The sequence below is a fragment of the Gobius niger genome (assembly GCF_951799975.1).
Source record: "Gobius niger genome assembly, chromosome: 3".
Lineage (NCBI taxonomy): Eukaryota > Metazoa > Chordata > Actinopteri > Gobiiformes > Gobiidae > Gobius > Gobius niger.
In genome coordinates this window covers 9,896,859-9,908,931 of record NC_136854.1, presented here as the reverse complement: position 1 = coordinate 9,908,931, position 12,073 = coordinate 9,896,859, and the positions used below count along the sequence as shown (strand labels likewise).

The 12,073-nt window shown below is 40.4% G+C and overlaps 1 protein-coding gene across 1 annotated transcript; it reads left to right on the top strand.

Annotated features, from left to right (window-relative positions):
* The first annotated feature begins 2,089 nt into the window (after nt 1-2,089).
* Nucleotides 2,090-11,202, top strand: LOC306960955 (retinol dehydrogenase 8-like). The gene is made up of 6 exons (XM_079553546.1): nt 2,090-2,297; nt 6,779-6,940; nt 8,152-8,331; nt 9,556-9,649; nt 9,989-10,172; nt 10,868-11,202. Exons 1-6 carry the CDS (start codon nt 2,192-2,194, stop codon nt 11,093-11,095), a joined length of 954 nt encoding a protein of 317 aa, XP_079409672.1. The 5' UTR covers nt 2,090-2,191; the 3' UTR covers nt 11,096-11,202.
* The last annotated feature ends 871 nt before the right edge of the window (nt 11,203-12,073 follow it).

Below are 12,073 nucleotides of genomic sequence, written 5' to 3'. Positions count from 1 at the left end.
TCTGAGTTGTGTTAGGTCTCTCCTTTGAAAACTAAAGTATACTCAATGATCAGATTACATTTGAAATAGACTAATTAATGAAGTAACTGTATAACTTTTAGAAGGAATAATCAGTATCCTAATCAGTAGCTGGATTAGTTACTGACCGACACTGCTAAAGGATTTAGTTTATACGTGTGTTCATCTCTGCGTTATGCTTCATCTTCTCGTCCTTCAATGTACAGAATAATTGTACGGCAATAGACGAAACAGATTCCAGGCATTTTTCCAAAAGGGCCTCAATTTCTTGCTGCAGGTTGTCTGTCAAACTGCACACTGTAGGCACCGGAGGCACTTGGATCTTCTTAACGCTATAGGTTCATAGTTTTTATTTTCCTTCGCACGCTTTGACTTTGTGTGAAACATTGTCAATTGAAAAATCATTGACTTATCGAATCATTTATTAAAGGAGTAAAACAAAATATATGCATGTGTGATGTATACTAGCCATCCGATTGTACATGTTTAAGGCTGAAACCAAAATGTAAATTAGGTAATAATAGCTAAAACAAGGCGAATAAAAAAAACAACAACACTGACCTGATACTAAAATGAATTCTCTCTCATGGACTCTCCACCATGGCAATCTAGCTGCTAACCACTGGGTGGCGCCATATCCCTGTTGCACATTCCAAGGGCCCCTGTGGTGAAACAAGAGTTCTGCATACAGGTTTTAATCATAGCTTTTGGCAAGTGTGGGACTCACTCTTCAGACTGGAGAATCATCATGAGAACCAAAACAAAAAGTACAAATCATTTTTACATCATGTTCAGTGTTTTTGTAATTGTGAATGAGTCAAATACAGAACAATTGTCATCATTAAAATCAACATTTGATTTGAACATGATGATAAGTCATGTTTAATGAATATTTTCAAAAGGTTACACAACCTACCTTTCAGATAAGACACTGTGAATAAAAGTATAAAAAAATACTGTAGATAAATCTATACTAACAGACAAACATAAATAAAGGGGGAAACTATCTGGGCTGGCTGAAGACAGGCTATAGATAGACCCAGGGTTGATGGTAGTTCCTCTGCAGATAGGGCTGAAGACAGACTATAGATAGACCCAGGGCTGATGGTAGTTCCTCTGCAGATAGGGCTGAAGACAGACTATAGATAGACCCAGGGCTGATGGTAGTTCCTATGCAGATAGTGCTGAAGACAGGCTATAGATAGACCCAGGGCTGACGGTAGTTCCTCTGCAGATAGGGCTGAAGACAGACTATAGATAGACCCAGGGCTGATGGTAGTTCCTCTGCAGATAGGGCTGAAGACAGACTATAGATAGACCCAGGGCTGATGGTAGTTCCTCTGCAGATAGGGCTGAAGACAGACTATAGATAGACCCAGGGCTGATGGTAGTTCCTATGCAGATAGGGCTGAAGACAGACTATAGATAGACCCAGGGCTGATTGGAGTCTCCGTGCAGATAGGGATGAAGACAGATAGACCCAGGGCTGATGGGAGTCTCTGTGCAGATAGGGATGAAGACAGATAGACCCAAGGCTGATGGGAGTCTCTGTGCAGATAGGGATGAAGACAGATAGACCCAGAGCTGATTGGAGTCTCCGTGCAGATAGGGATGAAGACAGCAATGGAATCTTATTTGTATAGACCTTTTCCCATGACACACAAGCCCTATTCCTCATATTTCCAAAGAATACCGTTTTGAGCCTAGGCTTAAATGTAGAGACTGTGTCCGCTTCTTTAACATGAGCTTGAAATTAATTCCATAAAACCGGAGTTTGGAAGCTGAAGGCTCTTCTTCCTATGGAGCTCCGAGAGCAAGGGTCACCAACCCTATGCTCACAGGCACCTGGGTACTTTTGAAGCTTTCTCAGTAGCCCTGGGACCTTACCCTCAAAAAATTGGAGCCATACCCTTCATGGTCTTATACGTGAGGAACAGGACTTTAGATTGAATTCTAAACTCAACAGGAAGCCAGTGGAGAGATGGTTGTGTTTATTTGCAGCTTCATACTTGCATTACATGCGCCTGATGAACTGGTGCACGCATTATCTAATCCCTGCGTGGAGGCCACGTGACCCACAGCGTGAATCCTCTTAGCGACTCTCACCTCCTCTTCCCAGCGCTCATCCCCGCACAACGGCGTCCTGGGACAAGAGGCACCAGAGCCAGCAGCCATGGCCAGCCCCGGACAGAAAGTGGTGCTCATCACGGGCTGCTCCTCCGGGATCGGCCTGCGCATGGCCGTGATGCTGGCCAAAGATGAGCAGAAGCGCTACCACGGTGAGTCGGCCCGGGCGCTATCCCGTCTTTCTGTGTATTGTAGATATTTATACAGAAGATGATCATTTAAACATAAACATTCATGATCTTGGGTGACCACATTAGACACCTTCTAAAAGCTGTTATGATATTGATTTGGCATAGAACAATTGTTTTTAAATTAGTCACTTTTTTAGTACCACCTGATAAATATTTTGACATTCCAAGAAGTATGTAGTTAGAAAAGTACAATTCCATTTTTATTTTTTTTATTTTGTCCAGTTTCTAATATCTTGATGAGGTAAAATGAGTGGCATTAATGAAGTTGACCTTATTTTGAGTAAATCTGACTCAAGCTGTAACATTGTGGGCTTACGTGAACCTTACCTCAGAGTTTTAAGCATGTGTTTTGTAAACCTCCTTTACCCTTTACCCTTTAGTCCACCTTAAGATGCGCAGACAATAGGCCGCAGCAGCTGAGCGAAGATAATCTGTGGCTCTCCCGGCGTTCTGACAGTTGACGGGTTCAGCAGACTGGGCTATTTCTGGACAAAGAGGGGGATTTAAGTAACGGGAACAGGTTAACAGTCTGTTATAACAAGACCACTAAAGCACTGCTGGTCTAAAGATAGTCTTCTCTGAGTTAAAGTTATCACACAGGTTATTATTTTTAACATGTTTCTTTTCTTAGTTTGGCATTAATTAGATGGTCAGTCAAACAAGAGGTCTATGCATTTATCATTTCCAAACATTTGTGTCCTTTCCAATAAACAATGGGAAAATCTGAAGCAAACATTTATGTAAGACTGACAGAAAATGTGCATTAATTTCTAGCATAACCCGCAACTGAGTGTCCAGGTTTTTTTGTTTTGTTTTTTGTATTCACAATAAAATGTAGATTTAATGCCTATTGGAATCTGATGACATTTAAGGCCCTACAGTTCATTCTGACCAGACTATCAAATGCTATTTTATGCGATAATAATACATGTATGTGCCAAATAGCAAAAGGGTTCAGCAGAGCACTATAGTATAACCACGTATATCAATCTACTAGAACTATAAAGCCACACTGCGGAACATTCCAGGTGAGCTGTTGCTACATTCTAAGAGTAAATGTTGTAAAAGTCAGAACATACAGTAAATGTAAATGTGCCAGCAACACCAAATGTGGACCTAATGATCAGCTAGACACACACACAATGATGTTTTTCATCATTTTGGAAGAGAACCTACTTTTTAAACTTTTTAAAAAGGTTTTTTATAGCCTTCTAAACTTTCAAGCACATTTTTGTGTCGAAACACCCACAATGTGAGTTTTTTTAAATTAAAATCACCGCTACCTAATCAAATTTTAACTTAGAAGCAAATCCTTCGGGTCAAATGACACCAGAAATTTTCCATTTTGCATTGGAAAATTTTAAGATATTTCATTTTTTTGTTTTAACACTAGAGTGACTTTGGGTCAGAAAGTTGGCAACTAAAGGGTTAATTAAAAACAAAAAGTAATATTTTTTTTATATGTATGTAAAGAGGAGAGTCAGACCTTCAAAATAAAAACAAAAAGTTTAAAAAATATATCAATCCTTCATTTTTTTATAGCCTTCTAAAGTTTCAAGCACATTTTTGTGTCGAAGCACAACGTAACTATTTTTTTCATGAGTGTTTACAATGGGATGAAAATCCAAATGACAGAACATTATTTTAGATCACCAAAAAATACACTCCCTGGGAAAATTTCACTCAACTAGCATAAAAAATGTAGGAATTAAGCACAAAAATGTGCCTGGGTGTGATGGAGGGTTAATTCGATTTATGGCCCAGCCCTACTAGGATCAATTGTTTTTGGGGGGTTTTCAGCATAGACTGTATATATAAATGGACAGCTTCTGCTCACTCCTCCCCGTTTACCATAATGACCACGGTCGTGGGGGAATTCATGGCGGATTTACAGACTCCTCCTCCCCAGCTCTGACGAAGCATGTTCCTAAAAAGGACATAAGGGCGGAATCTTCACTGTAGACTCGGCCCTTGCGTGACGTGTAGCTCGCGCTGCTCCAATGCTAACAGTCCGACCCTCCATAACTACGAGATTTCAAAAATTCTTGGTTCCTGGTTTCATAAATTGTGACTAACCCAGCGTTATCTCAGGAGGAACATCTAGCCTAGTCTAGTGTTGAAAAAATAGAAACCAGGCGCTAAAGTTGTTTTTGAGTGCCTAATGTAGGTGGAAAAGCGCTATATAAGTTGAGACCATTTACCATTTTACCATTTTTAACGTGTCTAAACTCCAATGCTTTTCAATGGGGCACTAGCGGCGATATGGAGGTACTACAGCAATGGCGGCCTCCAGGCTCCAGTGTCGTGGGCATAAAGCAGAGCAGCCAGCGGCCATTGTTTTTCACTGCTGATTGAACCATATCCGCAGTTACATCAACATTCCATTCCAAAAACCTGCCAAAAGTCCTAAAAAAATAAAATGGATCCTGAAGCATTATAGAGACAACTGCGATGGAAAGCAAAGTCCCCACGCTAATCATCCACATAATATGTACTTATTTTATTTTTAACAAATCAAAACAAAGTCGTGCTGGTGATGCTCCGTTTCCAGCAAAGTTACGAGTTACGAGTCTGAGGGGAGCTGTTTTTTAGATCATTTTGACCGACAAAAACGCCATGAAATAAAAGCTCTGCTAGCTTCTGTTTATGGACACAAGAAGAGGCAACCACTGAGCAATAAAAGTCACGCTCAAGTAGTTGCCAAAACACCATACTGTCAGTGACCTCATCGACTGATGTGGATGCTAATGCTAATCATATTTACCTGGGAAGACTGCCTGCTCCAGCAGCCAAGCCAAGTGAGCTGAGCAGCCTGCGGGTCTGAGGGTTGCAAAATGTGGGAAAAGATCCATTGGCAAACACACACCTGCACACTGCTTTGTTATTCAAGCTCAGCAGCACAAAGAAAAATGAAAAAAAAACATGTCTGCTGGCCCACTTTTGACTTGCTCTAAAAATACAGCGGGCTGGGTGCAAATAAAGTCAGCTATAAACTAGTGTGTACAAGTTTAATAAAAAATAATCCTGTATGTATTGAACGTTATTGACCTTTCACAAAAAACCCGCCCCCGGTATGATTGAACAATGACGTGGCGGTTTTGCGAATCATTAATTTCTTCATTTCTACATATGCTTGATGAGTGACAATTGAGATTTTCTTTTTGTACACAATTTGCCAACATTTTGGTGAATGTTGTAAGGTTTAAAGAAGAAACTTGAGTTGTTTTAACTAACGTAACTTAACGTTTGAAGGTGAATGCCATTTTTGTTACATGAAAGTAGCTGCATAATTGTTTAGATACCCTTGCACTCAACATGTTCATGTTCTGAGCAATAAAGGTCTGCTCTATGTTTATAAATGTTTCAAGATTCAATTTATTTGTCAAACCATGTGAATGGTTTGAAATTATATTTCTCTCATCCTTGATTGTGGAGCAGGGGGGGAAGAGGGGTGAGAGGGAGGGCAGGGAGGGCAGGGAGTTCAGCTTCCCAATGGCCTTGTGTATGAAACTGCTCCTCAGTTAACTGGACCTGGCCCGTGGATTCCGTAGTCTCCTCCCTGAAGGCATTGCCTTGAAGAGACTGTGTGATGGGTGCGAAGGGTCCCTGGTGATTCTGACCGCTTTGTGGGTGAGACGGGTGGAGTACATGTCCTGGAAGCTCCTTCGGCAGGAGGCAGAGCTGGCACCATGCCACACAGTGATGGAGCTGGTCAGGATGCTCTCTATAGTCCCTCTGTAGAAGTTGCACATAAAAGAGGCTGGGACTCTTCTAAACTTGCGAAGAAAGTAGAGACGCTGATTACTTTTCTTGACCAGTGATGTGGTGTGCATGGTCCAGGAGAGCTTCTCTCTGATGTGCACACCCAGGAACTTAGTGCTGGTCACCCTCTCCACAGTAGCACCGTTGATTGTTAGAGGAGCTGGACCCGCTCTCTTTGAAAGTCCACAACAATCTCTTTTGTCTTCTCCACATTTAGCGAGAGATTGTTCTGTGTGCACCACATGGCCAGACTGCTCACTCACTCCTGTAGTTTGACTCGTCTCTGTTGCTGATGAAGCCCACCACTGTTGTGTCGTCTGCAAACTTGATGAAGAGATTTGAGTCGTACTTAGGAGTGCAGTCATGGGTCAGCAGAGTGAACAGGAGGGGACTCAGCACACAGCCTTGGGGAGTCCCCGTGTTCAGCGTGATGGTTCTGGAGGACTTGATGCCGACGTACACATTAACAAATGATTTGAAAAGCTTTGTTACTGCTTTAGAAATGATGAGTGTAAACAAATGCTTTAAGATGCTGAATAGTGTCATTGAAAGTGCTCTGAAATGGACACACATTATTACAGAATGTGCTTCATTACACAATGAAGTGAGTGTAGATAATAGAATGATCATCGCTCTTGCATAACCTCTCCCGGTGCCTCTCTTTTAACCCGTGTGCACAGTCATTGCCACAATGCGTGACTTGAAGCGGAAGGACAAGCTGGTGGAGGCGGCCGGAGACACCTACGGGAAGACCCTCTCCCTGGCCGTGCTGGACGTGTGCAGCGATGAGTCGGTCAAGCAGTGCATCAACGGCATCAAGGATCGCCACGTGGATGTGCTCAGTGAGTGACACCACACACGCTTGGAGAGAAATGAGTGTGCAATGGTTTTTTATTTATTTATCTAGATTGTGTTCTTGTTATGGTGATAGAAACTGATACAATTATGTTGTAAGGTGAGACACACCAGGTAAATAGGGAAAATAATTAAACTTAGAGATATCAATTTGAAACTTTTGCTGTGGATTACTGACATGAATCTGAGACAAAAATGTATTGCAAGTTTTCTGTCATTTTGTCATATATAAATAATGCGCTTTATACGTATGAGTATCACGGTGGCGCAGTGGTTAGAGCTCGTGCTTCACAGAAAGAAGGTCCCAGGTTTCCCCTACCACCAAAAACATATACAATATTCCAGGAAGAATGAGAGTGTGTTTGAGAGTAGGAGTGGGAGACGGCGGATGGAAATTAGCCAAAAGCTATAATCCGGCGTGGCTCGTTTACATGCACGAGACCATGTGTGTTCATGTACATGCACTGTCCCGACCAAATAAACGAATTAAAACAAAATGACCTTTATTTTTTTGGCGATGAAATCTGAATAACTGAGACAATTATGTTTTTTTTTTTTATGACTTTTTACAATGTTTTGGATCTTAAGAAAAAGTTAAAAAATCAATAAAAATTAAGATTTTGCCTAATGGTTTTATGTTCAAAGCTGAATAAATCAGGCTAAGAATTACATATAAAATATTTCCCTGAAAAAAACGCCAAAATATTGTTAAGTCCAAGACTACTTTCACTTCCAGCTAACGACATGCGAGCAAATCAATGGCGCCGTGATGAACACACTTTGGGGGTCATGTATCAGGACAGTTGCTAAATAGCGAGTGCAAGCAGAAATATAGAATATGCTATTTTGTGGGCAAGTTGGACCTACCTTACCATTTGAAATACTGTATTACAGAAACATTTTACCACGTGAACCAGCCTGTTCTCCAGCTCAGTATTGAACCATGTGATCTGTGTGTAAAGCCTGGTGAAGTGCTGGTTTAGACTCGGTTGACTCACAGTTATGTCCAAAATTAGACGTGGTTAAGTGCTAGTTTCGACCTTGTTATACCCCAGTTAAGACCAGAAAAAGTACTCAGTACTGGCTTAATTTTGACTAACTCTACCCCTTGTTTAGATCTGGTTCATTGTTTGTTTGTTTGTTTGTTTGTTTGTTTGTTTGTTTGTTTTAATACCCTTACTTCTGTCCGGTCCGACAGTCAATAACGCCGGTATAGGCCTGGTGGGCCCGGTGGAGAGCATCCCCATCGAGGAGATGAAGAAGGTGTTTGAAACCAACTTCTTTGGGGTGATCCGCATGATCAAAGAGGTGATGCCCGACATGAAGAAACGGCGCGGGGGACACATCATCGTGGTGAGCAGCGTCATGGGTCTGCAAGGTGAGAGGACACGACGGAGGGGGCAGACGGCGCGTACTTTTATTGAAATATATGTCACTTTTTTTGACGTAGCTGGAGTTATTGGTTTTATCACTCGAGTATCGAAACTCTGGCCCAAATGCCATTTTTGGTGTTCTCTGTATCTTGGTTATTGTTTTATGTTGATTTCCGGAGGAACACTTCTTTAGACATTATATGTTTAACATTTTATTTAAAAAACGAGAGAAAAAAAAGTCAAACTTTATTATGCCTATTATGCCTTATCAATATTTGTTGTTTTTTAAATCAGATTTTAATGCTCAAATTACTAAAGTCGTATATTCAACAAATGCTTCTCTACTCTAACTTGATCAATTATTTGGCTCTTCACTTTTAACTTTTCTTAGTAATTGAGTATTATTTCAAAGTCATTCAGCTCTTATATCTGCGCAGAAAAAGAGTCTGGGCGAATCCACTGCAGGCACAGAGAGGAGAGAAGCATTTAAGTGCATTTAAGACTAAAACCAACGCAATAATCTCAACCAATCTTGAATGTCACGTTGTCAAGTTTGAGTTTGATGATTATTGTGAAAAAAACGATTGTGATTTTTAAATTACTGTACTGTCTAATGTTTATGTTCGCAAAAAATGAGATTTTATGTACATTTTCATATTTCCATGCACTCGCACAGTTCAGCTCCGTTTCTACATGACATAAAATGAGCAGCACGTGGTTCTTTTGGCAGCATTATGCAGTCAAGAAAATGCATAGAATTGGATTATTGAACCTGCATGCCGCTGACTCCAGGTGTTTTGTTTTAGAGCAGATATAACACTTTCTTCAGCCTTTACCGGCGAGTGCACACAAAAAACATGTGCTCTGGCTCATGGAACGATTTACCGCGTGCGGCCTAAAATTCATACGATTAACCTCCTGTGCGTTCATCATAAAACTGGTTAATCTTGACATCCCTACTTGAATGTTATAAATCGAACATTATGAGCAAAATCTGGTCAAGGCAGCAACATCCATAGACATTCAGTCCAGTTGTAGGTTCATTGGGTCTTCTAATAGTGATGATGATCATTTCTTCAGAAGATGCCTTATAAGAACTGATCTATTTATTCATTAAAACAGTAAACAGGACATCAGCGGAGAAACTTGCCAGGTCACTACTGGTGAATGTGAAATATTTTTACAATGAACAGAAATGAAAGTAAACACTTGTCTCTTATGATCCTCAGGAGTGGTGTTCAACGACGTGTACGCAGCATCAAAATTTGCCATGGAGGGCTTCTGTGAGTGTCTAGCTGTGCAACTTCTCAAGTTTAAAGTCACGTAAGTCCCAGATGACTGCATGTTTCAAAATAGCGGACCCGCAACTGATTTTGATTCGAAAGCCACTAGATTAAAATGCTATTTGTAACATCCCAATTCTTCACAATGACAAGTTTATTGGCACATTTCACAACCTGTAGGGTTACTTTTCAGGGTCACTTTCATAGAAATGCTGGAAAACTCGCCTGGCAGTTCATGGACAAATGATTTATAATAGGTGCACAGTGTTTTTCTCACAAATATACACATCAGAAGGCTAAACTATAAAATAGGAATGAATAGAAAAACGATCTGAAATGACATGTGTGCATAATATTTCCTGTGTAATGTGCCCCGCAGCCTGTCCATGATCGAGCCGGGCCCTGTCCACACGGAGTTTGAAGTGAAGATGATCGAGGAGGTGAAGAAGAGAGAGTGTCCGGGCGCTGACGCTGACACAGTGCACTACTTCAAGAACGTCTACCTACCGTCTTCTCTGGACATCTTCGAGGCGCTGGGACAGACTCCGGACGACGTTGCCAAAGTAGAGTATAACACGTTATACAAACCGTTCAAGTTTTCGATACCAGTACTTTAGCGATACTTGGTTTTCGATACCGATACCTGAACGATACTTTTTCCGATAGCAATACTAAAATATTTGTCGTCGAGAACCAGAAAACAGAACAGTAATGTGTGGAAGATAGGGTTCATTTGCAATGTCAAAAAATGTGTGAAAAGTGGGGAGGGTTTGGGGAAAAGGTGGGAGAATTTGTCGCTCAAATAAGGAAAAATTGTGGAGAAAAAAATGGGCAGGAAAATGTAGAAAATTAGGAAAATGTAGAAAATTAGGAAAAAAATGGGTCAAAAATATGAAAACAGTATGTAACTTTTTTTTGTTGAAAAATGTGACAAACATTGGGCAAAAGAATTGGAAAAAATATATAATAATAGGGATTTTTTAACTTTCATTCTGTCCCTGGACCATCAGCAACAAAACTTGTTTTTTTTCCATACCTGCTTTTGATACTTTCATCTTTTCGATACCGGTAGTACCTAAACTTCTTTTCCGATACCGTACTGGCATCGTTTAACGGTACCTTATACTTATCTAAATAATATGTTTTTTACATCATGATATAGAAACATAGCATAGTAAAAAATAGGGGTGTTCAATTCATTATTGATAAGAAAGTGTGGCAAACCTTATTGAAATCCTCATTGAAACTGTACTTACAGTGCACGAAGAAGGTGATTGAAGCCAGCAGCCCACGTTTCCGGAACCTCACCAATCCCCTGTACACCCCCATAGTGGCCATGAAGTACGCCGATGAGACGGGGGGCCTGTCTGTCCATGCCTTCTACCACATGCTGTTCAACATGGGCTCCCTGATGCACGTCAGCATGGTCGCCATGAAGTACCTGACGTGCGGCTGTCTGAGGAGCAGAACGGTGTCACCGAACTGAACCTGCCTGTGCAGAAAGATTTGAAATAAAGAAAACATTACACAGCATGTTAGTTTATAATGATAGCATTTATTACTCGTATGGGATTTTGACTATAGCTCAAATGGAGTGCCAAACATATTTCCATTTCACTTTATATAGCTTATCTATTAATCCAATGAGCCACCAACTAACAAAGCAAATAAATAACATATTACTTCACTATTAATTTACTTACCCGGGTAGAGTCTTTTCTGCTCACTCTTCATATTTTATTTTAAAGTTAAACGTTGAGTTTGCATTTTAATGAAATTAATGATATATACTGTATAGGTAATGAAAAGTTTGGGGCGTACATTTTTTTACGCGTGCAACTGACTTTTAGCACAATCCTAAGGCTGAGTTCATGCATAACTAGCTTGATAGCATTTAGTTTAGCTGATGTAGTTGTAATAGATGTATTTATTTATGTATAGGTTGCCTATTTTTATATTATGACAGCAACAGTAACTTGTCATGTTAATGGGAACTTTTATGAGTAAAAATAAAGTAATGAATTTCCATTTCTAGGACTTTGTTGGGTTTTGATCATTTGTTGATTTATCCATTTATTATTAGCCATGGCGCTGTGCTGCTCTCATAACATGGATTTATCCATGCGCTTATTATAGAGTAGTCCTACCTGCATCATTCATTGAAGCAAAAAAAAAAAAACGAAAATTAGATGACAAAAACAATTTTGCGAGAGTGACTGACAAAATACATTCACATTCACTACAATCCTGAACTATCGGCGCTATCGAGCGCTCGAGACTCCATTGCTCGAGCCTGCGCGCGAGCCGCGGGAATTGTGAACTGTGGTCGATACCAGATATTATCGATGGGAATATCCAAAATAAAGCGCACGAGCAGAGCAACAACATGATAACAATGGGGGAAAACCTTTTATTTCAGATGTACGGCTGCTATTTCACTTCCGTTAATCTGCTGTGTACTCGT

Bases quoted from the DNA above. Each gene is read 5' to 3' on its own strand.
- LOC306960955 (XM_079553546.1), top strand. From the start codon at position 2,192: ATGGCCAGCCCCGGACAGAAAGTGGTGCTCATCACGGGCTGCTCCTCC. The intron at 2,298-6,778 runs GTGAGTCGGCCC...CCGTGTGCACAG, and splicing joins TGAGCAGAAGCGCTACCACG to TCATTGCCACAATGCGTGAC. The intron at 10,173-10,867 runs GTAGAGTATAAC...CTGTACTTACAG, and splicing joins CTCCGGACGACGTTGCCAAA to TGCACGAAGAAGGTGATTGA.